This window comes from Equus przewalskii, chromosome 17 (assembly GCF_037783145.1).
Source record: "Equus przewalskii isolate Varuska chromosome 17, EquPr2, whole genome shotgun sequence".
NCBI classification, from domain to species: Eukaryota; Metazoa; Chordata; class Mammalia; order Perissodactyla; family Equidae; genus Equus; species Equus przewalskii.
The window spans coordinates 79,961,837-79,989,418 of record NC_091847.1 but is presented as its reverse complement, the minus strand read 5'-3'; the positions used below and the strand labels follow the sequence as shown (position 1 = coordinate 79,989,418).

The 27,582-nt window shown below is 43.1% G+C and overlaps 1 protein-coding gene across 6 annotated transcripts in view; it reads right to left on the bottom strand.

Moving 5' to 3' along the window:
* Positions 1-13,273: 13,273 nt before the first annotated feature.
* The window catches only part of ADAM23 (ADAM metallopeptidase domain 23), a 151,834-nt gene continuing 137,525 nt past the window's right edge, over positions 13,274-27,582 (bottom strand). For 4 of the 6 annotated variants that reach the window (XM_070581779.1, XM_070581777.1, XM_070581776.1 and 1 more), the window contains one exon: positions 13,274-17,549. In XM_070581779.1, coding sequence (XP_070437880.1) covers positions 17,410-17,549 — 140 coding nt within the window. In that variant the 3' untranslated portion in view covers positions 13,274-17,409. Of the gene's footprint in view, positions 17,550-24,485; positions 24,577-27,582 lie in introns of all 6 variants that reach the window. The other 2 variants (XM_070581775.1, XM_070581778.1) reach the window with 1 other exon arrangement.

The window sequence follows — 27,582 nt, the reverse complement described above, 5'->3', positions numbered from 1 at the left end:
TTGAGAGAGGTGGTGATCAATGGTTTCAATTTTCTTAATGAAGCAAGATGCACAGTCAACCACAAAGAGTGAATGAGGGTAGGTGCTAAGGAGGAAACTTAAGGAGAGTGAAAAGGCTTTGAAATAATCACTGAAGAGAAGAAGGGAAGAGAGGAGATAAGAGAGAGGAGAAAGAGACTAAGGAAAGTGCTAAAAGCCCAGGCAAAGTTTGAGACCATGAATTTGTAACAAACCATTTTGCATGCTTGTGTGGTTTTTATGAGGCAGAATAGCATAGTGATGACTATTATGCTTCCGGATCCAAACTGCCTGGGTTTGCACCATGTTTCCCTCACTTGTCATATTTCATTGATTCTTAGATGCAGTTTTTTCACATTTAACACCACTGAAATCAGGATGTATCTATCAACTGATGGCACCTTCCAATTAGAATTGCAGCATTTTCTTTTGCTTTTTTAGAATAATGGGGCATCTACAGTTGATGGTGTCTTTGATTTGATGTAATGCTTTGGGTAAGTTACTTAACCTCTGTGAAACAATTTTTCTTGCTTTTGAAGTGGGCAAAAATCTCCCTTATGGCTGGTGAGGATAAAATGAGATCATACATGGAAAACACTTAGCATGGTGCTGCTTGTAGCAAGTACTGGATAAATGCTAGTTATCCTTTTCCTCCCGCAGTGCACATCTGACTGAATGTCAGGGGAAAGAATGAACACTATTGCATTGATTCAGAGTTAGAGCTTTGTTGGGTAAATGCTGATGAAGGAAAAGGATGCAAAAGAATTAAAGCTATAAGCAAGTTAGAAAGAGAGAGGAGACTGGGAGTAGAGAGATGAAAGACTGGGAGGAAATAGAGGAAACTGGAGGTCTCACTGAAGGAAAACAAAAACAGGTGTAAGAGGAATAAAGAAAGAGGAGACTGAAAGGCAGAGGGGTTCCAGTCAGGGAGAGGGACATGTCAGTGTCAGATTTTGGACATGGAGCAGCTCTAGGTTCTGAGCACAACCACCGGGATGAGCAGCTGAAATGGAGTGAAGTCAAGGCCACCGTAGCTGAGCTCCACCTTTCCTGTGAGTGTGAAGATGATGCACTGAGAAGCTCACTCCTGCTTTCTGGAAGCCAAGGGTGTGACATTGCTATCCCAACCACATGGCCCAGAACAACTCTTGCCAATGAGAGTAAAGTCTTTAAAAATAATTTTTTAAAAAAGCCTAGCTAGGGTCTGTTCATATGCTTTTTTTCCTTTTCAATGTAATTACTTGGGACTGGACATTTTGATTTTCAGTAAAGCTTTTTGGTGCCTCCCTGGAAAATAATAGCCTGGTTAAACATTTCTTGTAAATACAATTTACCAACTTCCACTTGAAAATTAAGTAGTCATCTTATTGAATATTTTTATTTAGAAGAAGATCCCACATACTCTGTGGTAACATATATTTAGTATTCCTAGGTCATCAGGGCAGTTTGGAGCAATTCTTGGAAAGGAATATATATCTTTCATCTGAACCTTACCATCAGCTTAAAAACTGAAAGAGGAAAACGGCATACTAATTCTTGCATTTGGATAAAAAGAAATCCAGCACCAAATCATTTGAATGAAACATTTTATATTCTGTTGAACGTACACATTTGGTATTTTATCCTTGTGTTTTCGTTTCCACAGACTAGACTCTCTCTAATGACGATGATCATTTGGTCAGCACTTACATTGAACAAAACATCATTTTCATGTACATGGCCTCATGTGGTCCTAAGGAAAACACTTTATCCTCCTCTTTCCCCCATTTTGCTGTTAAGTTGAGAAGTTTTCCTAGGCTCACTTAGTTGGTGAGAGTTAGAACATGGTTCTGTTTCCTAAATTTGGCTTTATTCATTGTCATTTATCTGTCCTAACTAGTGTGCTTGCACAAACACATGCACTGACACCCTCTATTCTCTTCACTGTATAGTCTCTCGTTTCCTCTCTTCCTCCTCAGTACCAACTGGGAGGGAGCATATGGCAGGTGCAACTTACAGAGAGCATAATTTTAATGTTGCATCAGGAATCAGCCCATCCCATCATTCTGACTTCTTAGAAAATATTCAGGAAACGAATGGGTCATTTAAAATTACATTTTATGCTACATAATTGGTTTGACTGGCATTTGTCATCCAAAGAGTTGTTTCAGTTTTACAAGGTTGCAGCCTAGGGCGGAAGAATGACTAGTTGAGAAGTAAATCGCAATTAGCTGACTGTGCCCCATGGCTAGATTTTCTGATTTTTGCCACTTGAAGCAATTCTCAAAGACATTAAAAAGGATTTCCGATTAATTTTAATGAAATTCGAGAGCAGTTATATAGATAGTTTGCATCTTCAGCAGTGCACTAATTTGCAAATGATGGGGACAGCCTTCAAGAATAGGGTGCTTCTTTAACATTTAGGATCAGATAGTAAAAATAATGACTTTCTCCCATTCTTTTACGCTTTTCCATCGTTTGAAGATGGCAATAAACAAGGACAATTTCCGGAATGCCATTGGGGTGAGGGGATGAGTCATTCTTTAAGTGTCATCAGATTCATAAGGAAAAGTTGCAAGGAAGGACTCAGATCACGCTGGATGTTGATTCTAAAATACGCAGAAAAAGAAAGTTACTCAGGGCACAGGAAGAGCTCCTTCCTGTTCTTCCTGAGGGTACAAGTGAAGACGCTGTAGTTGTGATAATAGGTGTAGTGGTGGTTTCCTTGTAGGGTGCTTCTCAAGATGCGTGCATCCTTCACCCATTCTTTCCAGTATGTTGCAAAGCCCATAGAGATTCTTGTGGCTTTGTCAAGAGTAGAGTTGAGCTCTTGCAATAACTCCAGCAGTTCAAGAGCAACCGTTATAGGTATTGCCTTTCAGAATTGTCCTGTCTTTTGAGTTCCTCATTTCTGAAGGAGACTACAATATGAGTGATTTGTTCTTAATTTGCTTTACATACCAAGGCAACAATGACAAAGTTCTAAGATTTTAGCAGTAGATTCTTTTTCTAAGACTTCAGTTACGATGGGGCAGCAAAAAACAACGTAAAATCTCTATTTCAACACATATAAGAAGAGCAGAGGGAGTCACAGCTCAGAAAGCCAGGGGTCTAGTAACAATCATGGACTTTTGCCAAGAGGAAAACATTTGGGAAAGAACAATTAAGGACATAGACCTATATGTTGGAGGCATAAAACATCTTACAGTGTGAGCAGGGCTCCCGGAATGAGGAGCTTTTCCTTGACTCATGTGTGTCTAAGGGATTTAGCTCTGCTCTGCTCTAGATTCCTACACACTTTTGTTCATACTTTCACTATGTGCTTACCGTATTCTAATTGTTACACGTGCTTGTCTGTCTCTCCTCATCTTCCCACTCCCACCCTATTCAGGCCGCGAGCTCCTTCAGAGTGGGAATCCGTTCTGACTACTCTCAGCTTTACAGTCCAACACACATACAATAACTTCTTAATCAATGTTGGTCGAATTTATTCATGAGAATGGTCTCATTTTGAACATGAGACTGGAGTAGTAAGTGTCATTAATCAACTTGCATTGATAAAATTTCTTTCTCGTGTCTGGATAAAGAAATTAAAATGTCAGTCAGACAATTTAGTCTTTTTTCCTTTACCCAGTGCCTCCATTTTTTTTTTTATCATGCTTTTATTGAATGGAGATATTACTTTGATGTGATTATGGACATATCCTCTGAAATGGAGTTTTTGATTGAAAGACTGTAATCTAAAAATAGATGCTAAGAATGAAAGTATAAAATCATTTTTCCCCGAGGAAAAAAACATTTCCCATTCAATGACAAAATTTTAATGTTCAGTCATTGGGAAATGGGAAACATTCCAAATCTAGTCTGAGATCATTTTTGTAACAGGCTGTATTAGCTAGGAGTGCATTAATCTACAAGTGACAGAAAAACTAACTGCAGTAGCTTAAATCAAAAGAGGTTTATTTTTCTTACTTAATAAGAAGGCTGGAGACACATGGATGCTGATGTTAGTTCAGTGGCCCAAGGATAGCAGGCCCCACATTTCTGTGATCCCCTTGGCCTTCCCTTGGACTCACAAGTTAGCTGCCACAGCTCCAGACATCACATCGACATTCAAAGCAGGAAGTAGCTAGAAGGATTGTTCCAGCCCAGCCACATCTGTTACTTTTTAATCAAGAAAGTGAAAGCATTTCTATAACCCTCATCAGTGGACTTAGGCTGAAATTCATGAGCTACAATTAGGTCACATGGTCATTTATAGATGCAAGTAAGTATGGGAGAAAGAGCTCCAGTGGGAGGCAGCAAAGTGCGTTGTCCGGGGAGTTGGGAGTGGCTTTTGGGGAAGCCATCAGCAAAGTCAACCCCAAACGCAATGGGAGCTGATGGAAAACTATGCATTGAATAAATTCAACTTTAACTCTAAACGGGAATAACGCCTTTGCTGTTTTTTTTAATGTTTTTAAATTTCTTTAGGTCTTAATTTCTTTATTTAAAAATGGAATTTTTATGCTTATTCACCAAACATTGCATATTTGAGACATAGAAGATGCTGGTAAGAATGCAGTGCCAGTTTCATAAACTACTTGGGGACGTACCTGCAAGGCCGTTGTTTCTAGGACTTTGAACAAATCATTCATCTCTCCTATGCATCAACCTTGTCTGCAAATTAACTGGGTCCAATTAGATCATCTCAAAATTATTTCCTGCTTTACCAATTTATTATTCTATGATTTGTGGCAGTAATCCATTAATTAAATAAATGTCGAGAAATTCTGGAGTTTGGCAAAGTATTCAAAGTAATAATTAGAAGTGGTACAATCATTGTAGAAAGGAGTTAAACATTGGCATACTCCATGAGTAAGCAATTGCACTCCTCCTTATAAACACCAGAGAAATTCTTGCACTTGTACACTAAAAAAATATGTACAAGAATGCTCACGGAGACACTATTTATATAGTAAATATCCGGAAACAACTCAAATGCCCAAAGAGTAGGGAATAAATAAATAAATTGTAGTCTGTTCATAATAGACTATTTCATAGCAGTTGAAATGAATGAAGTGTGGCGAGCTGGAATACCATGAATGGTTCCATAAATATAATGCTGAGAAGGAGAGCATAAGTCCCAAAATTTTATATATGTCAATACCCTTTTTATAAAGTTAAAACAACTAAAACAAAACAACACATTTATTAATAATATGTAAAAGAATATATCTATCTGTGTTTTCAAATGGCAATGAAATGATTGTTATAAGAATCAAGGGAGTAATGGCATTAGGAGGGAGGCATCCAATGGACAAGGCAGAGTTTCACAAGGACATGTTAGTTACTGTCAATGTTCCAATTATCACACTGAGTTCTAGACTCACAGATATTTATTGTAGGATTTTAAATAAATAAGTCAGTAAGTAAATACATATATGCATACAGAAGGCCAACGGACTAATGACAGGGTATATCAAGAACCAAGGATTATGATTCATCCTACTTTTTTTACTAAATTTCAAGTAAAAAATAATTAAAAGTCCATATCATCTATGGAAGGTCTTTAAGATAAAGATCTTAAGCTAAAGTTCTTCATTCCTCATGTAAAAGAAATGATGCAAAAATTCATTCACCAAAAATAGTAGAATTTCTTGATTATTTAAGATGTCTCCTACTAGAGCACCTACTCTTTTAACTATTGCTAATAAAACAAGGAGGGAAACCAGTTATACATCACACGCTGCCCTGAGCTCCAGTCCCCTTGGGATGACAACAGTCCCTCTCTATTCTCTTTGACCACCAGCCTCATCCACATGCTCCTTCTCTGGAGCGAGGCCAGGACAGTGAGATGTGAGGGTCCATCCACAGCATCTTCCTGAGCAGAAGGGAGATTGTTGAGATGATTGATTACTTTCTATTTCAAAGCATGTCCTCTAAGTCTAAAGAGAAGTCATCAAGATATTTTTAAGCCACTGATGAATCGTCACGCTGATGGGGAACAAAGCAGATGAAGACAGTCAGAGAACAAGGCATTGAAATAGACTGACACTTATGTCCAAACCAAAGCAATTCATTTGTTCAATATTAGATACACACACACACACACAACACATACACTGTGCCACTCACTGTTATGGGCACGGGGAATACATATCAATGAACAAGATAAGCAAATTCTTTGTTCTTGTGGAACTTGCGTTCTACTGGAGAAGACTAACAATATTTAAGTAAACAAATGAATAAACAAGATAATTTAAGAGCAAAAGTGAAATGAAGGAAGTAAAACTATGTGTTATAATAGAGATTGAGAAGAAAAACATTGCTTTAAACCACAAATGACTTCAGTTCTCTAACTTTCTTAGATCTTCAATCCACGAAAGCTATGAGATTGCATGAATGCTCATTAGAACAAAATCGCAGCCCTTTATGCTTATAAAATTGCTTGTATCATCCACCTTCAAGTGTCATTGGGCGTACACATCTGAAACCACTGAAACCTACCAAGATAAGTGGGGAGCATGTGCCTTTTCACCAGTCAGCTGCTTACCATCGTCTCCTTTTTAGCCCTCCACTACCTCTGCCTTGAAAAACCTTTAGAAAGATGGGTGACCTCTTCTAACAACCAGCAGCTCCTGGAGAAGAGTAAATTTCTCTTAACAGGCTCCATGCTTCCGATGTATCTGAGGATTATATCCTAAGGAAATTTAAATTTATACATAATCTTTATAGGCACAGATTTGAGAGCATGTTACAAACTCAGATATATGTATATACATATATATATTTTTGTATGCATGTATGTGTATGTAGATCCACCCCATCTTGGGATCCCACATTCAGATGAAGTTTCATACCTAACACACATCTTGGGGCACCCATTCATACATGCCTTTGAATTAACAATCATGCTGAAAACTTCTAGACTCTAACAAAGGTGTTACATCAACCAAGGCATGGATTAAATCTTAGTGAGAAATTTACACATTCCTATATATAAGTTTGCGATTTTTTTCAGCTTATAAACCTGATCCAGAGTTGCTAACAGAAAGTTGATCACTTCTCTCAAACATGACATCCGCATTTGATATCCAATATAGCCTGTCATCCCCAGCAGAAAAAGATATCTAATTTTGGAACAAATTTGAGTTTCCAGTTCAACACCTCTTCCTCACTAGCTGACAGACAGAGGGAGAGCACTGTGCAGACCTACCATACAACCGTAGCATTGATCCATCTCAAGACCAGAAAAACATCAGGCAACAACCCGCGCACCAAAAGCGTTTGTGTTAAACATTTCATCAAATGCCAGGCAGTTTTTGAAACACTCTGGTGAGCTGCTGGTTGTAAAGACTGTTGAACCTCTTCCTTACCTTCCCTAGTTCTAAATGTTTCAGACATAAAACCATAGACTAGAGGAGGAGATCAAAACAGCAAACAAAATTAAGTTAAAGCTGCGCTCTCCTGCTAAAGACCCTCTGAGCATTTTTGAAAAGTCCTATTTACAAGAGTGACCCCCCTCATTTCTAAATCACCATAGCTCAACCATGTCCAGGACCATGGTCCCAGTAACTGTCTGACCCCACACCTGTCCCTTTCTCTAAGATGGTTCCTGGAACGAGCGTTAGCGCCGTAACACACTCTGCAGAACAGCCTGACTCCGAATAGGGAGGTGGAGGCATTCTCAGGCCCGCACAAACCTACAGTCCAGGAGAAGAGTAGGACGAGGGGTTGGGATTATCCTGTTAGGGATGTTTCCAGGGTTTAATTTTTCCATAGTGGAGAAAAATCTCTTGTTTCAAAAGGAAGATGTCAACATTATTTTTTGCTGTCAATCACTTTTTGTGCGAGGAGTTTTATTTTAGATATTGATCAGTTTTCATGCAAGGAATTCAGAATTTGTCTTTGTCTTTCACTATAGTAAAAGCAAACATATACAAAGTTTTCTACCCAAATTAATTGCAAAGATGTTTAGCTAACTATCAAAATACTGCAGGAAAGTCAGCCAAACAGAGAGATGATCCATGTTATAAAATATTTGTAAGAGTCCACTAATATAAGTGATATTTGATTTGTGGACACTTGAACTGTTTGCCTTGCTGGGTAACTAACTGGAAACTAAACAAGCTTTGATAGTCAGAGGGCTTCTTCCAGGGACGTTCGTCTGTAATCCATCTGTAAAAAGCCAAAGGCTTTGTGTTTCATATGAACAGGTACCCACTCAGTATATGTCCTGAGGACAAAGCAAAAGGACTGAATTGACTACATTTTCTTCCTTTCATATGAGAGTTTAGTCTCACATAAATATTTGAGTATAAGGCTTTCTCATAGTTTTTTAACTTTAATAAAGAAAATTTATTTCTTCATTTCTGGTTGTAACTAATGAAATGGGGCTCTAGGCAATGCATCACCCAGACAGCTGAGATGATATGGCTTTCTGAGAGCTCAGTGGAATACAGAGCCACTTTGACTACTTGGAACCAGGACTTTCTGCTGGGATGGGCTCCTTTTGTCTCTTACGTTCGACTCACGTTTCTCAAAGTACTAAAGGCCTGATAAAATGTCTTAAGCGTCTTACCTCTTCTTTGCGTGGCACTGAGAATGTAATTTTGAGACTCAAGAACAATGACCAACTTTCTTGTGTCCGCCTTATGCGGATCACCTGCACTTACATCATGGCGGCCCAGGAGTAGTATTTTCCTGTGGAGACCTACCGTGATGTTATCAGTCAACAACTACTCTGCTGATAAAGTGATATTTGGCTTCTTATAAGTATAGGGGTATCATTCTCATCTCTTGAAACGGAATGCCAAATGCTTATAATTTCAGTTTTGGACTAAAGAAAGTGTAATTATGGGTATAGGAATGGAAGTAATAGGGTTTTTAAAAAATATATTCTTTTGCTACACAGAGATAGTGTCAAAAGTTTCTTCAAGTGTGGACATCCCAGTTTCCCTCAAAGATTTTTCAGCTATCCTAGTGAAGTTCCCAAGGTTTATGGTAATCAAGTTGTACGCTGCCCTTCATGGAAAGCCGTTGTTGATTTCCTACCAGTTGGAACCGTGGCTACAGCAGGGAGATCAGATTCACCCTTTCTTGCTGAGTTTTGTTCTTGGGACGACAGGACTCAGTTCTGCTGTCAGTAATCTGTCAGCGCACAGCGCCGAGCTCCAGAGGTAACCTTCCTCGTCTGCTGCCTTTCTTCCCAACCTCTTCCCAATCTCTTCGGCCCTTTTTCTCCCACACTCCCTCCTTTCTCTTTCTGTGACACCTCCTTGAGAAACTGCCTCTAATTTGATGGCTTAAATTATCACATCTGTAGACGGTTCTCAAGGAAATATTTCCATCCTAACCCCTCTAAGGAGTCTTATATCCTCATTTCAAAAGCCTGCTGGACACCTTCACCCAGATTTCCTTCAAGCCCCTCAAGTCCAACAGATCCAAAAGGGGACACATCTTGGCCCCCTAACTCAGGATCTCTTTGAGACTGTCTCTGTCACCCTAGTCACTGGCCTTTCCCTTTGACCTTCCGAGCCCTTGCTTCCCACCACTGCTGCCCCTCTCTGTTGACTCCACCTGTGCCATCCAGTCCTTCCGCTCCTTTTCGTGTGGCTGAAGCCCTGGCTCAGTTGTTCATTATCCTCGATCTGTGCTATGGCCCTAGTGTCCAGCTGACTTGTGCACCTCCTGCTTCTCACCCGCAATCCGTCTATCTTCTGCTGCCAGACAGCTTCCATCACCCTGATCTCAGAAACTCGCTTCAACTGTCTGCAGAATCAAGTCCATGCCCGCCGGTTCAGGATCTCTACAGAATCTTCACCCAGGGCGCCAGGTCATGCCTCACTTCCCTCCTTTCCCCTTTCCACACTCTGGGCTCTGATAAACCAAGCTGCCTGGTGATTGTTCCAGACAGGCTTCCCTGGGAAGCAGACTCTGAGGCAGAGAGTGGGGGTAGGCTGTTTATTCGGGGCTACTTTTCTACAGCCGTGGAAGGTGGGGGACAGAAGTAGGATTGGGCAGAGGAAGAGGAGCTTCCAGGCAGCCCAAGAAAGGAGTTTTGGTCTTGCCCTGAGAGCTGTCCTGAGCCAGGTGAGAGGCCTGGACTGGGATAACCCCGCACTGGTCCATCATTGGATGCGGTCTTCTACGAGGAAGGCAGTTTTCTTCATTGGAGGCAATTCCCCAAAAGGCCAACAGCTGACGCCCATCTTCCGGCTGTTATCCCAGCAGATAGAAGGAGCCCTTTATAAGCCCTTTATTCCTCAGAGCAGATCTGAGCAGTACCTCACACACCCACCCAGGATCTCCATCCTCCCTAACAACTCCCCATGGGCATTTTCCTACAAGATGGTGGCAGGCTACTCGCTGTCTCTCAATGCCCTTTCTAAACTTTCGCTTTAGTGATAATATGCCCCCTCAACCGTTACATTTTCTAGTTTTCTTTGCAACTAAACGTGGCTGTGTGACTCGGTTCTGACCAATGCCTGGGATAAAAAGTGATATATGTAACAGCTGGACTGGTGTCCAGAGGAAGTGGCAAGCCCTCCACATCTCCTCCTTTCCTGCTGCTTCCTGGAAGGCACACAGGGTGGTGGGAGCCGGAGCAGAGAATCTGTTCCGTGAGACGGAAGCTGTGCGCTAAGGATTGCACAGCAAGATGGAAGGTGTGTGGAGCCCCCATACCAGGTCTGGACGGCTCCTGCAAGAGACAGCCGTCCGCCTCGTTCAAGACACTGGGATCTTGGTCTTCCTTACTTCAGCTGAACTTGTATGTCCTGCTTGGTTCAAGCAGCAGCACCTCCCTCCCAGTTTCATGTCCATATCCACCAACGGTTCCAGCTCAAAGGCCACCTCTTCCAGAGAGTTCTGCTGATCTCCTCCCAACACCCCTAGAGCAGGGAGTCCTCCTCTGCTGATCTCCATGGTGGTTCATCTGTATTTCCCTTTCCCAGTGTGACACTTTCACCACAGTGGCCATTCTTTCCCTATTTCTCAGCTCTGCTGTGAGCTCATTTACCTCCTGAGGCTGGAAGCTATTTACAGCTCCCGGGAGTTCTGAAGAACTCTCCATGTACTCCTGATCATTCAGGAAGATTTTGTTTTGTTATGCTTTGTTTTGCCTTATTTTTGTAGGACCAAGTGATTGACTGGGCCAATTTGGCTTTCAATGATCATCACTGTCAGATAAATGTCCACACAAGGGTGGACGCTTGGGTCACAGGTGCACAAGTGTTCCCATAAGTGTGTGCGCACACGCAGTCAGCTGGCAAAGGCGCAGATCCCGGCAGGACAACTCTGCCGAGGTGATGAGGCGCCGCGGCATTTCCTTTCTCTCCAGACGTCACGTACGTGACCAGTAACTTGTTCTAGTCAAGGAGCCAGACCTGCTGATAGGTTTCCGAAAAGATCGAGGGATGGCAACCCTCTCTGAGGCATAAAAGATAGATAAACGCCAACTTTAGTGGACCGGAAGCGCAACTGCACTTGGAAAACGATTCTGACCCCTCAGTATTTGAAGGACTTACTAAATGATGCTTTAAAAGCATTTATAGTTCTTATCCACCCCCTCGCTCCAGACTGAGATTAGCCAGGGATTTTTATGCTAAGAAAATATTAGAGGTTTACAGCCAGGTCAAGAAGCTGTCTTTGTCATTACTGACAGCCCAAACATTTAAGACTGATCCATGATAAGCTATCAGAGGGTAAATATCTAAAAATAAAGGCTCTAACAGAGACCCTCATAATAATAATCTTCACACAGGCAAAAGAAATCCAGACGTCTGCAGCAGAACATTAGATCTGAACATTACAGGTTGTTCTGCTTCCAAGGGATTTGTGAACGGACTTCTGCCAACTAAAACGAGCCCGGGTTAAACCTAACAATAGGTGATCGTGGTAATAGGTCCAATTGCACAGTCTTGTGCTCAGATGCCACCTCCTCTGTGAAACCCTCCTTGACCTCAAGGGCAGAGAGAGTCTCCCTTCTTTCTCCTCCCACAGCACCTAATTACTTACGTCTATAGGGCACTTATCACATTGTATGTAAATGTTGCATCTTGCGGCTGGCCCCCTGGCCGAGTGGTTAAGTTCGCCCGCTTTGCTTCAGCAGCCCAGGGTTTCGCCCATTCGGATCCTGGGCGCGGACATGGCACCTCTCCTCAGGCCACGTTGAGGTGGTGTCCCACAACTGAAAATATACAACTATGGACCGGGGGTGCTTTGGGGAGAAAAAGGAAAAATAAAATCTTAAAAAAAAAATGTTGCATCTTGCTCAAAGATTGAGAGCTGAGAGTCATTGAGACCTTGAGACCCGGCACAGTACCGTAGGATTTTTATAGATCAAGTGTTTGTGAAAGGTACGAAGGAAAAAAAGAAAGAAGCGGGGGGGGGAGGGCGAGGAAGTGGATGGAAGGAAACACAGGCCAGATGAGTCAGACACTTAGCACTACTTACCCCAGGGGTCTGAGCTCCTCTTCCTGGTCTTGGAACAGGTCGCCCCCTGTGCCCTGAGTGTGTTTCCCACTTTATCAGACTGGTGAGCCTGTCTTTGCTGTCATCTTTCACGATAGCTCAAAACACCTCGTTTGGAATGTACAGCATGGGCAGTATAGTCAATAATGCTGCAGTAACTTGTTCTGGTGACTGATGGCAACTAGACTTATCGTGATGATCATCTCATAATGTATATAAATACTGAGTCACTATGATGTACACTTGAAACTAACAGCACATTGTATGTCAATTGTACTTCAATTAAAAGAAAGAACAACTTCTTTCGGGAAGACTTCCTGCATCCCTCTCCCGCCTGCCCCAAACCACTTCTCTTCGCGCTCCTAGCACATGGTTGACTCACCACCTTGGGCTCACAGGGCTTTGGTTTTGTTTTAAATGAGTGTCTCTCCCTGCCAGACTGTGAGCATTAGGCCAAGAATTGTCTTCTGTTCCTTCAATTGCCAGGAGTTGTTCCTAGCATAGAGGCTGAACAAATATTTGTTGAGTGAATAAACTAATGAGCAGAAGTCTCTAACCCTGGTACCTTAACCTCAAGGGTGCCTATCTTAAATGTCAGAGTCACCTAGGAATTCCACGTGAGCAGATAGATTATCTACAGGATGATTCACGTCCAATTCAACTGCAGGGCTGCAGCTCTGTTACCTAGGGAGTCTCTGGTTTCTGGGTCTCTGTTCTCAGTCAGCTACCAGGGGAGCAAGGAACTTACTTCAAGGTTAACCTCAAAAAGAGAATGGCTTAAAGGAAAACATATCAAAAAAATCAGATCATCCCTTTAGAGTCCAATATAAATGACACTTTAATATGCTTTCTTATTTAAAGCATCATATTCATGTTATTGTTTCTGTATTTCTTTTATTACACGAAATGACACGGAAACAAATGAATTATGGTGACCGGACATAAAATTTACATAAGATTCTTCAGACCTGGGAAGAAGAGGCTCTTTGAGGGGAACTTTCGCTCATGCTGTTAAGTTTGGACTTTATCCTACAGGAAAGGAGGGCCCTGCAAACTGCCACCCGAGGAATGACGTGTCAGACTGGCCTCTCTCTGTGTCGGTACCACAGATACAGTGAGACACACCCAGCTGCTGAGGCCAAACCAAGGCAAGGCTGTGGGCAAGGGGAGACACTGAGACACACTCCTGATGAGGAATATTAGTTGATGCCCAAGTCCACGTGAGGTGTGAGGAAATACTTCCCTTCGAATGTTTTGATAGCACGGTTTATATAACCAAATACTTCCATTTCCTTCATAGCCTGATTGTAAATTAGGTACCAGCTCAAAAGTGTGGATGTTACCACTAGTCATTTCCTCTTTAAACTCAGAAGAGACGCTAAAGAAAAAAAATTGACAGTGGTATGATCCTAAGGTGTTTTTTTCCCCTGATTTATAAAAAGCAAAGCATTTCCAATAAATCCCATGAAACTGAATCCTAATCAGGAGTATATTTATCATTCATCAGAGATTTTATTTTGCTCCATTGACATTAAATTTTGAGTGAGCCTTTGATCGAGAGACCGGTGCTAAAACTCTTGATGATATCAGATGCACGGCCACTTAACCAGACGGGAGGACACAGAAAGAGGGTTGAAGAAAAATGATCAAAGTATAAAGCTACAACATTCTACGTTAACAAAAGTTTTAATATACACTTGACTAAAAGATGCATACAATGACTACTGAACCTCCGCTCACAGGCAGCCAACAAGATATGGATGAATTTATTAACTTCAAACAAAACTTCAGGTTGTGCACTTAAACTACAAACCATTTAAAAATGAAAATTAACAATGGAAGCAACAATTACTATAAAATATGATGGGATGACCTTAAAGAAAAGATTCAAGTATTGTTTGTAAAATTCTTCAGACACTAGTCTTTGAAAAGTTTGTGCATTTCCCACCTTTGCATAGTAAAAAAGAAAAACAAAAACAAAAAACACACCTACCACTCAGTAAAACTCCACAGCTGTACGTGATCGTGTTTCATAACATGCACCTATGTGTACTGCTCGTTTATCTAGAAGGAGTAGCTCTCATCCAGTGGGCTCATGCAGGATCCCAGGTGAGCAATGAAGTGAGCGCAGGTCTCCTCGTCCAGGTGTCGCTGATTAATGCGCCAAAAGTACAGCAGGTGAAATGGGGGCTTGTGGTCACTTCACACCAACTCTCGTCGGGGGACATTAAACAGCGAGATGCTCGGCTTTGAGCTCAAATTAATAAAAGGGAGTATTCACAGCACAAAAATCAGCAAATGAATAGCACGTGCAAGAGAAAACACAGCAGTCTGAAAATAGCTGACCTCAAACCACCTCAAACCATCCTAAGCCATTGCTGACGGCTGTATGGTGGCAGCACCTTTCCTATTCGCGCACACAGCTTAAAGCTTGTGGTTTTTACAGATACACACAAATAATTTAACATTGGAGCACAGGTTTGGTTACCTATGAAACTGCCAGTGTGACAAAAAGTTACACTGGACGTTTGCCATATGTACATAGTATTGGGGACCACTGTGGTCGGATTTAAAACATAACATCGCACATTTACAATGTTGTTTGTGAAATGCTCGAAAGTCAACAATAGACATTTAACTTGTTTTGTAACCACCGTGGGTTTGTGTCTGTTCAGTTGCCGTGGTGCCTCTGGAACAGCAGTGGACATGTATGGCGTACTCAGCAGCGGCTGGGTATCCGCCGGCGAGGAGGACCCAGCCACAGACAGACACAGCCGATGCAGTGACAGGAAGATGCCGAGCCATCTGAGTCTCCTCCAGCTGGAAGAGCCACTGCCACAGGTAGAGGGATACACCTTGCCCCATGAAACCAAGAGCAAGGCTGATAAACCATGCAGACAGCCCTGTTACTACAGTCAACGCACACAGCCAGTTCCCGAGAATGCCTGCACGCCTGTGTAGCACCTGGCACTCAGACAGCAATAACAGGTCGAAGATGTTAGGTTACAGCCTGTTGTGTTACATAGAAATCAAGGGTTCGCTCTATGGTTGTGACACTTCCACAATTAAAGATATCTGGGGGAAAATCCCACTGTTTCAAGCAGCACATTTTTAGGACATAATCCTTTGCAAAGTCAAAGCAAATGCTGTGAAACGAGTGGCGTGAATCTTGCTGAAAAGGGTCTTAAAGCTAAACCTAGCAACGGATTTGGCTGTCAAGGAGAAGGGAGTAGTAGATCACATGTCCTGTTCCTAAAAAAGAGGGGCTTAGAGAAGCACGGGCTCCCGGGGGGCTGCAGGCAGGCTCAGCTCCAGACGGCTGCCCCTGCAGGGGTTCACTGCAGTCTGCACATTCCAAACACAGCTGGGACCAAATTTCTTCATTCAAGTATTCCCTTAACACTTGAACAGAAGCTCTCTTGACCATAAATGGAAGAAGTCAGTGAAAGTGAAGTAAACTGAGAGGGACTTGGGGACCCGGATTCCACCAGCAAATCTGCCTGGAGGAGGGAGAAGGGGGTTTGTAGACAGTGGAATCCCCTTAGAACCCAGGGCAGCAGTGCACGGACCAGCAACACAGTGCGGGCCAAGCCAGGTTTTCTGAAAACAACACACAGAATTAAAACCTATTGTCACGATGCTCGCAGAAGGCGACGGCCGCTCCCGGTGCCAGCGCGGTTTTACAGTGCGGCTCTACCAGACGTGTTTTGAGGCAGGAAGATGAAGCAGGGATGAAATATTGACAATAATAGATATGAATAAAATGGGAAGCTTAACTTTTCCCCCAACCTTTCAACATTTAAAAATTATTTTTTTATTTAAGGCTTTAAGTTTCTCCTCCTTTCACATTAATGACAGGGAAAGAAAATTGTCAAAATCAAAAACGAGCCTCATGAGGTTGGCACTTCTGTGAGTGATTTGAGGGTGTCTCCGTTCTCACGCCGCACACACACACTTCTAATGACAGCAAAACTTGAGGGGCTTGTCAGGGCGTGTATTTGCATTTACACAAGTTCTGTGGTTTTAATTTGGGTTATTTTGTTGTTTGTGTCCCCCCACCTTTCATTTCTTTTTGGATTCAAGCATTTCATTTTTAAATTGCACCTGTTTTGTGTCCAAACTCCCTGCATCAGTGGCTACATGTCTTTTTTAAGCAAACCCAACAATCATCGTACAACATGTTACAACAGAGAAGGACAGACAGAGCAGAAACAGAGAAAAGAAACCAAAAGGATGGGGAGCCAACCGGTAAACTCGGATTTACAGGGCACCTTTACAGGGGGAATATTTCAATACAGACAAGTGAAAATGAGGTGTCAAAATCGCTTATTTCCATATTTACATTTATAAAAGAACTATACAGTAGCATCATTGTTCATATTCCAGCTCCCATTTCCAAAGGATGCTCAGTCCAGGAGAGAAAACACCGGAGAGTGAGTCAACCAGAGCAGGGCCGTGTGCTCCTCGGGCCGGTCCAGACCGGGGTGGGCGGCTCCCCTGCTCTTCTTTCCCTTCACAGAGGGGAGGGTCAGGTGCAGGTTTTGCTGTGGACTGGCTTGCTAGCTGCTGTAGGATGTATGCCATGCAGTTTTTACCCTTTCGAAAATTAGATCTTCATGCCACTGGAGTGTGTCATTGGTCGGAAAAGGAAAAACAAAATCATGCCAAATCATTTAGAAGATATTAAGTGCCAGCAGGCTGAGGACAGAAAAAAATCATTTGCTATTTTTTAATGGTCCTTTTATTGCACTTAATTTTTTGTTGTTCCTTCTTCCTTTAGCTAGAAAAAAAAAGATTCTGAAATAGTTCTTTTTATAACATTGTCTTTTGCCCCTTTTGATTGACAGGTGGGGGGAGGGGCTCTCTGAAATTATTTCCAAAAAGCAGAGTTTTCTTTTACCCCATCCCTGTCGCCCCAACTTTAGTTCTGTAGTCATTACCACCCATTGTTCCCATTTACAGACTTAACAGTTCCGGCAACGTGGCTGCAAGTGTGTCACACCCACAGCGCCACCGTGCAAGGTGCCGGTCATCCAGGGCCGCCGCTTCAGATGGGGCCTTGCTGGGTGGGATCGAATCTCCTCTTCTTGACATTTCTTCCAGAGTGCGTCAGAAAAGGATGCAACAGAGGGGAGAAATCCACAATATTAATCAGACGATGATGAGGGGATGATGCAATGACGACAAGGCTAGCTCCAGAGCACGGTAATCAGCTCACACCAACGCAGATTTTCCAAAAGAACGTGAAACTGAAGCGCAGAACAGCCTGCAGTTTCGAGCGTCCTCACATCTCCGCAAGAGGAGCCCCATTTGTGAAGACCCTAAACAAGCTTCAAGTTGTTCATTTTAAAGCACTGGCAGCCTCAGCAGCCCAATTTGTCTCTTGATTCAGAAGTAGATGCCACAGCTAATTTTGACTAGACGAGAATTATTACAGGGCTCTTCCACTGGGCGGGCTATTAGGAGAACTAAGCAAAGCTCGGAAGGTCTTGTGGATACTTCCTTCCAGAAGTCGAGAGCTCTGTGTCAGTGGCCTGGCCTTTGCCCTGGAGGCAGAAAGCCCTGTCTGCTGTTCTCCGGCTGCCCTGGGGTGTGAGCTCTTACCCTGCTATGGAACAAGCACGTTCATATGCAAAGGGCGGAAACCAGAGTGCACAGTGAGACAGCACACTCCAAGGAGAATGGACACGGGCTCGGGTTAGTTAAGCAAATGCAGCAGTTCAGCTTAGTTGAAATAAGCGAGTTACAATGCCTTGCTCACAGTGTCCAGTCTCCTAAAAAGTGGTTCCTATGTTTAAAAGGAGAAAAGAAAGAACCAGCAAGACACCACAAGGCAACAACAAAAGTTGGTTGCAACCTCCCCATGGTCTGGCTTCATGTGGGGCATCAAGCAAGAGGCTCATGCACTTGGTCTGCGCACCGGGCGGGTGCAGCACAGCTGCCACCGAGGCGTCATGCAAACTGGGACCAAGGAGTCCCCAGGACCCCTCACTCCCCTGCCCACCCACTCAGGGCCAGCTGGATACCCTCATAGCCCTAAGAGCCAGAGGGTCACAGGACACTCCTCTTCTGCCGGAGCTCATTCAAGATAAGAACAACACGAGAGCTTGAAGTATATAAAAAGACACCCTGCAAAGTTCTTATTTCACCCAAGACGACCACTTTGATGCTTCTCTTTTGAAATATCAAATAGAAAACTCTTTAAAGAAAACCTCCTTTTTGCTAATGTTTTCAGTCATGGCCCAAGCATGTGGCCACTGGCCTGGCAGGCAATCTTCGGCAGCAAAAGCTGTTTACCACAGTGCCGCCTTTTCCTCACCACCCCCGCCCCTCAGAATCTACATTCTTGAAAGCAGGTGTTGTGGACCTGCCCAGGAAACAGGCAGCAGCAAGAGGGACCTCCCAGCATGTGTCTGTCACTTGGGAGCACAGGGTCTGCGTCTCTACCCATGCTCACAGCCCTGGAAGGTCCATGGAGGAGGAACCACACTTCCTGTGAGGCAGGTGGGGAGAAACAGGGACTGCTTGACCTTGTGAGATGACCCTGAAGGACCAGGGACCCAGACAACACAGCGGTGTGTGGCTGGAACTCCAGGGAAGTGTTAAACTGACGTCTCCTCAAAGAAAATGAACGTCGAGGAAAGACCTCACTAGCTAGCGCTGTGCATGTACACGACTATATGGCCCACATCAAAATTCCTTTATTCAAATTCAGGGAGTCGGCTAACAGCCATGTCCACGGTCACAACGGCAATCCAGTTCATTTTCAAATGGAGATATGAAATTCCATCTCAGCCTGGTATCCAGGCAACCTCCAGTGTCCAAAAGTTTCTGCTCCATTTAAAAGTCAGTTTTTGAAGCTTAGGTTGCACTTTTTTATAAAAAACAATGTTGTCCAGGGTTACTGGGCTCCCTGGTTAGACCAGGAGGCCAGGCCACCCTGTAGAATCATGCCTTTCTATGGGGAAAGGGACCCTGAATATCTACAGGGATTCCAGGACCCTGTTTCCTCCACTGATCCCAGCGGGGCGGTGTGGAGCCCCATGGTGAGGACAGACAGAGACACCCCCGCGCAGGGTGACTTCAAGGCTCCTCAGTGTAAACTGCAGAACTGCTAGGGGCCACTGCGTGTTGAGAACTGCCTGTTCTGAGCTTTCTCTATGAAAAGAAGTCTCGTTCTATGTGAATGTGAAAGCACAACTCTCACAGCCAGGTGCCTGCAGCTTTCCCTCCACAGCTGTCTCCTCTGAAAACCCTCTGCCCCCGGGACTCTGCAGACAGTTACCTTTCTCATCAAAACTTATGAAGTATTTTTGGATCATTATAATATAGTAGCATAATCCATAAACCTTGCATGGACCCAGTTTTCACCAATTTTTACTACTTCTGAAAAAACCTGTACCCTTGTCTACAATATATATTATACTATACACACATCTACACAGAATTAAAACCAAGCTCTCCAGGTGACTGTAACCATCTTGGAGTTGTAAAGCCTTCAGATCTGTTTTCACAGGTATGTACTTATCCACCACTATCACCTCTTTATCTTTCCACCAAAAGTCACTGCCCCCCGACCAAGGAGCCCTCGCCCAACTCCTCCTAGGCCACCTCAGATTGAGTCCACTTCCCCAGGGGGTCCGGGGACTGTACTGGGTCTTCCTGGCCAACCTGGCACGACTACGACCCCCTAGGTCTGAGTGAGAATGTGCCTCGCCCAGGAGTGACAGGTACCAGGGAGACCAGGCTCCTTAACAGACACCGGGACATGGTCCTGGGATCAGATAAGCTACAGTCTGGTTATCCTCCTCACAGAAAGACCAGCTAGAACTGATTCCATCTCCTAATTCTGCAAAAATCAAAAGCCAAGAGAAAAAAGAGAGACATTTCCTCTTTTGAGAAAATATAATTAGCAATATTAAGTTCCTTTCAAATTTCATCCAACTTGACCTTCAAACAATTCAGTTAACTCTCCTTGTGGTAATCCAGACATGGTTCTTTAAATTTCACTTATGCAAGTACCTTTTCTTTTAGTCTTTTCTTTACGCTGTTCAACCAAACGGAACACAGGCCAAACCGAATCTCTCAGAGCCAAAGTCAGGTTCAATAAGAACTTGTAACCCAAGTTACTTCTGATAGAGAGGAAACTATATATGATAATTACACAGACTTATTAAACCAACACCTTTAATGTCGGGAGCAGTTCTGCCAGGGCAGTACGGCCACTACTGCCACCGAATCCCACGGAGAGAGCGAGTGGTGGGGTGGTGGGGTGGTGGGGTGGTGGGGCGTGGCAATGGGGGCCCACAGCCGGAGACATTATGAAATGGGTGGAAGAATGCAATAATCGTCCGAAATCTTGTGATCTGAATTGTCGACCAACTATGTCACTGTCACTTTCAAGTTCTTTTCCTACCATCACCTAGAATTTTTCTTTCCTGCTGCCATCACCTATGGTGTTGATATACTTTCATGTGCATGTAAATGACTATACTGCTCACATCTTAAGTCCTGCATTCAAATCTAGGGAATGCCAGATAAAAAGCCACGTCCAAGGTAATGACAGCAATTCTGTTCATTTTTAAATGGAGATAGGAAGTTCTCTTTTTATACATTTGTCACCTTTTGTAAGCTGTGGGAAGATGCTACTAAACGATCTTTCAATCTACTTGATTTTTCTCTATGTCTACTAAAGCAACAGCTCTAATAATCCAGTCGAGTAGCATTATCACTCAACACTGGACAGAGGCCATGAGTCACCACATCAACCCGCAGGGAGGCTGCAGCCCTCTGCACCGCAACGCAGGGCTCTGTCCTGCAAGTGGCAATGCAGAGGAGAAGGAGCGCGGGGTGCGTGTAAACAGACGCAGACATCCGGAAAAGGTGGGCCCGCCGGGGTGGCAAGGGCCGATGTGTATGCTTCCCTGGACTGCTCAGAGAAAAGCCCTAAGACCCTAAAGAATGGGCATCTATAGACTAAATCATCCCTTAGGATCCTCATAGTTGTGGAATGTCGGGTTAACTGAAGTCACTCAGGTGTACCCACCACATGACCCAAGAGATCAGAATTTGTTAAAACAAATAACCTACCAAATAAAGCGTTTTTGTCTTCTCAGGATTTCCCCAACCTGGCTTACGGAAGTCTCGTCTGCATTAACCAAAGCGTTCAGACTCTACTACTCTGCTAAAAAGAAGTAATCTAAATGTATATTATTTTTTGATGACAATCTTGATAAATCTTTATCATCACTTCACACACACAGACGTGCACACATTCACACACACATGCACACTCACATATGCTTATGCTTTTACCACCTATTTCAGAGGAAATGCAGTTTAAGAAAAGAACTATAAAGAATGGCAGACAAGGTCCGGGGTCAGAGCACAGCTGTACTTCCCATTTACACTCCGACAGGTCACGTATGGTATGACGCTTCTTCCACATCTAAACTACTCAGTGTGACACCTGAAGAAACGTGACGTTAGGAGAAAGCAGTACTCCCCTGGGGAAGTTAATAGACTTTCCTTTAGTCTAAAAGTTTATGTACCCTCAAATTCTTCAGGCTACTTTGCTAATTTCTCTTCTAGTAATAAAAGCCTGATTTCAGGAGGGATTTCCAATAAAGGTATTTAGAGCAATCTTTTTTACAAACTATTTTCAATTTCTGATTCTAAAGGAAACTCTCTTGTAGCTACATCGAACTCAACGAAAAACTCAGTGTCATCTCAATTAGCAAATAATTGCCCTTCCAAATCATCTCTAGACTCATAATCTCCAAAACTCCAAGTGGTGGGAAAATCTAGACTTTCTCATCCAGCATTCAAAGCCTTTTCTTGCAAGGCAGAAGGAGTTACTTAATGTTTAATACAAACCACATTGCTAATGTTAAAATCTAAAGTAAATTAAAACCCTCTTGGTTAGCACCCAGAGCAGCAGCTTCTCAAATTGAAACTGCTAAAGTTACATGTCCAAGATCTTGCCTTCCTTTTTTGTTTCAGGACATAAAAATATTTATTTCACACTCCTGTGTGCCTTCTGCGAGGTTTTCCATTAGGGTAATGATTAGGGCCATAGGGCATGGGAGGGGGCCGACAGCTCAGCGGGACTCATGCCCGCACGACAGTCCCCACAGAGGCTGTTTCTCCCCTCACTGTGTCTGTCTCCCACGCCTTTTTTTCTATTCTTCTGATGACTAGACATCTCTCTCAGATAGAATCTGTACGGCCTGATCCACTTATATACACAGTGATAAAGCCTGTTCCGTTTTTCCCCAAAGAAACATGCAATTCAAGCTGTGAGCTAGGCGGAGGCCACTGTTTTGAGGTCCTGCTACAGAATAGCGCTCTCATCTCCAAATGCTGCCACGGTAAATTTGTCACTGCAGTTTGCTGGGGGGCCAAGATGCACAGTAGACTATTTTTCAGGCCTTTGAAAAGGAGGTTTCCTAATGCCAAGGAGGCATAAGCCTGGGCAGGAGCCAAATTTATTTTTCTTGAGGCATATTCATGAAAAAGTTCCAGGGAGCATTATACCACAATAACAGATCATGGAACTACCATGACGTGGTAATGAGGAACTGAGAAAAGCTTCCACTGGGATAGGGCCCGCCCAGATAAAGCGTGTCTTTCCTCAGGTACCACATAAGTGACTCATTATCTGAGTGATGTCTTGCGAATGCCATAACAAGAAATGCCAATGTGAGCAGCCCAGTGTGTGTGTGTGTTTTTGAAAACACACTGATGCCAAAATTACCATTTCACCAAACAAGTGTGAGTTTATAAATGTCTGTAGAAAAGAAGCACCTTTTGATAACACCTTTCCAAGTTGAAGCCACTCAGAAACTTGTAGGCTTACTCATTAAATATTGACAACAAAATTAGCAGAACACATTGAATTTATTTAAATCATTTTCTGGCTTGTTTTTCTTTCATAATCAGCTTCTAATAATAACATTTTAGCTGGTTTAGATATAATGAATACAGGATCCGAAATATAAAATAAAACAAAGTTCATAATTAAGGCAATTAGATAATTCAGGCCAAAAACTTCCTCTATTGAATAACCAGATGGAGGCAAAGTGGGTTTTGAATTTGGGTGATGGTCTTATTTCCCATTTAAATTTGTTTCTGCAGATCTGGTTGAAGCTGAGTTTATCATGGGGAGTATCTGGAACAGCGTGTCTTCTCTGCAAATCATAATCATCAAGTCATTACAGCAGGAAAAGACACAAAAACCAATTATCCAGCGAATCCGAGGTATGGAAACAACCAAACTAGATAAATCAGGTTTAAAAATTTTCACCATAATTAAGGTTTGTTTGTGATTATCTGGCTTGTCTATTTAAACAAACTTAGTTTGGTGATCAACGTATGCTGCAAACTAAAAGGTCATAACGAAAACACCAGGCAAACCTGTGAATACTAACAGTTAATTAGAAAATATCAAGTGTGACAAAGCCAGATTTCAAACTCCAAAGTGAAATGAATTCAGTAGGTTATGGCATTAATGAAAATATTTTTTTAGTTTGTTTTTATAAAATAATGAAGCTTTTCAAATCACAAAGCTACAGATATTATGTTACATGTGAAAAACAATGATCAAACGGTTACTCAGGTTGTGAAATTTTCAAAATGTCAATGGAATATAAACCAGTTTTAAACAGACAGAAGGAATTTATATCTACCCATTTCCAACTACGTATTTTCCTCAGTTATCCGTGTAGAAACAAATGTGTCTCAGAACGCTTGCTCCTAAAAGCTAGAGCATCTTCTCCTGAAGGACTTCTACCTCATTCTCCTTAAAGTAGTACAAGTGAACTCCTTCCACATTTCATGTTTTCCTACTTGCCTGAGGATGGCATTTGAGGCTCCACGTTTCTCCTTTTCTGACCCAGTTTTGAATAAAAATATTTATTTTTAGCATTTTTACTGTTAAAACTTGAAATCTTGTAGCAGGAACTCAAAACTCGGTTATGTAAGCAGAAAAGAGAAGTGCCAGAGCCACGGAGAAGACATGCGGCGTTGCTTACTTAAATCCCCATCCTGTGCCCCCAAGGACAATAGCTGCTACCAGGATGGCACCAGCGATGGAGCCTATTATGAGATTGGTGGCACTAGGACCTGTGACAAAGGATCATGGGAAGAAAGTTGTATGAGCCAACCATCTTCATCAGCACAAGGGAAAGGCAGACAAGCGGTTTCAGGAAGTAAACACCCCGAGTAACAGATCGCTGAACACTTACGTCACCTTTTTCGATTAGCTCAATCGTGCTTTAAATGCTGTGGACAGCGGCTGCTGGGACCTGTATGCCCTTAAATCTACAGTTCTGCACCATCGACAGTTAGGTTCTAGTACATTCACCTTCTGCAGAACTCAAAGCAAATATGCCCCCACCGCTGTCATGGCCCGTCTTCTCCTCCTCCCCTTTCCCAGCATCACGAATCGAACAAGGAAAAGAGCGCGTAAAGACACAGCTGCCTCAGACTTAGTTCAATCTGACTGGCAAACGAGGGCACGAAAAGAAGGAATCACGAGCTGCTCAAGAGCTCTTCCAAACAGCACACGAAGTTGGGTGAACGCTAAATTTTTTATGCCCCCGTTGGAGACCATTAAAATTTAGAAGTCAGAAGGAGGTTACCAATAAACATCTGACTTTTGAAGCTTTCCTCTCAAAGACAGATGTTCTATCTCAAAGATAGACAGATTTCTCAAAGGACCTGTACGGTGTTTAAGCAGCCACATGGGGGTCCAAAGGCGAGATATAAAGGAAGCATAAAACTCAGTTGGGTAATTTTGAGCAAATGGAAAAAAGATTCCTTAGGCTCAACTGAAACCATCTTTCACATCCCCATTTGAAATTTGAGGCTTGGAGGTAGGAGGAAAGAAGGGAGCAGGAAGGACAGCCAGGAAGAAAACACAAAGTGGAGTTTCTGTCAATTGTTTAAGAGCTGACACGTGTCACAGGACATCCTCTCCACGCACATGGAAAACACCTTAGCTCACTATTTTTAAATGTAAGCAACATTAACTTAATACAAGAATCATCTTAAATATCGCATTCCTCAGGATGCTAATATGCAGGTACAGTGCCCTCACAGCAAAATACTTTACTCCTAACTATACATCCCTGTTCCACGAGTCACAAGGCCAATTTTGGTAGTTCCCTTAAAATTCTCGGGTTTGTGTATACATTCATTTCTGTGTAAAAAATTCTCTTTTCTGCTCACATCAGTGCCCTCGGCTGCGTACATAAATGGATGCCACTTCCAGCAGCACTGTAATCGTCTGCGGCATGTGGTTTGCTCAGAGACCACCCAGCGCCGTGGGCGTGGGTGCAGAGTGGGGTCCGCGATGTAGTCTCTTCAGGCCCCTGGGCGTGGACTAACCACTGAGGTTCACAGAGCCCAACTCTCGTGGCTTTAGAGACACACCATGATCCACAACAACAGCAGGCTGGGCACTGTAGATTGAGCACGTCCCACATGCCAGGTGCAGTGCTAAGCACGCGACAAGTATTAGCTCACTTGATCCTCACAAACGCCAGACGCCGTAGGAACCATGACTCTCCCTGTTCACCAAGTGAAGAAATAGAGGCTTCTGAAGCTTCCTTAGAGACAGAGGCAGATTTGAACATAGCTTCGTCTGACTCTAAGCTTGTGCTGTTAATCACGGGTCAGCAGACTAGAGCCCACAGGCCGAGGCTGGCCCCACTGCCTGTTTTGCAAAGCAATGCTCCTGGAGCACCCCGACACTCATTCATTTACATGCTGTTTACAGCTGCTTTCACGCAAGGTCGTGACAGGCCTCTGGTGACCTGCAGGGCCACACCATTTACCATCTGGCCCTTCACAGAGAGTCCTCCAGCTGCTCTAATGTAACGGGATTCCATTTCTATGTACTTCCTCCCCACAGTTTTATAGGGAATACAATTTTGAAACAAACACTTAAAATGTATTTCTATCGCCATGTACAGACTCTGTGCTTTGACACGATTTGCACTCTGCTAGCTCAGAAAACACAGGTTGGGATTCGAGTCAATACATAATCCATGAGAAATGATTCCTGATTTGCAATTATAAACTAATGAGAAATAAAAGCCAAACAAACAAAACAGAACAAAACAAGAAAAACAACCTCTGTCTGTGGAATCCTTAGCGGCTAGATGAACATCACACTATCAGTTAAACGAGGAAGTGCTACAATGATCTATATTATACTATGTGGATTCTATTTTTAAAAAAACTATATTTAGCAATTATGGCAAAATTTGGAATTTGAAGGAGAAAAGTCAGTAAACTAATAGACAAAAACAGTGCATAAACCAGGAATAATAAATAACAAATCTATTTTTAGAAAAAATATATATACGCTCACACGGACTTACCTGTCACAACCAGAAATAGCCACAAACCAGCAATGCTGGGAGGGAGGGACGACAAGGAACGCTGGGAACAGGGACGACGCTTCCCCAGAGGGGCCGTGGCTTTGCATGCCACCCCGACTCGCAGGGGAAACCACTCAAATTCGTCCCTTCAGTTGGTACATGGCAGCACACCACAGTTACGGCCAAATAATAATATAAAAACGGAACTGGGATGATTTTTAGAAAACTATCTTCAAGGAGGAACTTCATAAATGTATATATAGCATTTCCCCTGGAAAAGGAATCTTACTTCTGTATATAATCCAGTCAACAGACCCAAGGTGAAATTTTACAGGACAAAGTTCTTGTTTTCTCTAAATATTTGTTAAATATCTAAACATCTGTTAAAAACAAATAGCTTTCGCAGTATTTCTAGCTTCCCCTGGGCTAAGCGGCTTCACAGTCCATCCTGACGGGATGTGAGTTAGAAGACCCAAGTCTAGCCGAATCGCTTCACTCCAGGGACAGAAGGTCCAGGCCGTCTTCGATCCCAGTGTGACCCACAGCCCTGCGGCCCTCTCAATGCGATTTCGGTGCCTGGGTCTCCCCGACCCAGAACCAAGGAGAGCACCTGTGTGCTGCCGCCCTGGAGGCTGAGGAGGAACGTGTGTGCCGGCAGCGACATGCCGCGTTTGGGCTGCTTGAGGAGACGGTATCTGGTGACTCCTTAAGATAGTAGTAATTCATTCCCGGGCCACTGTGA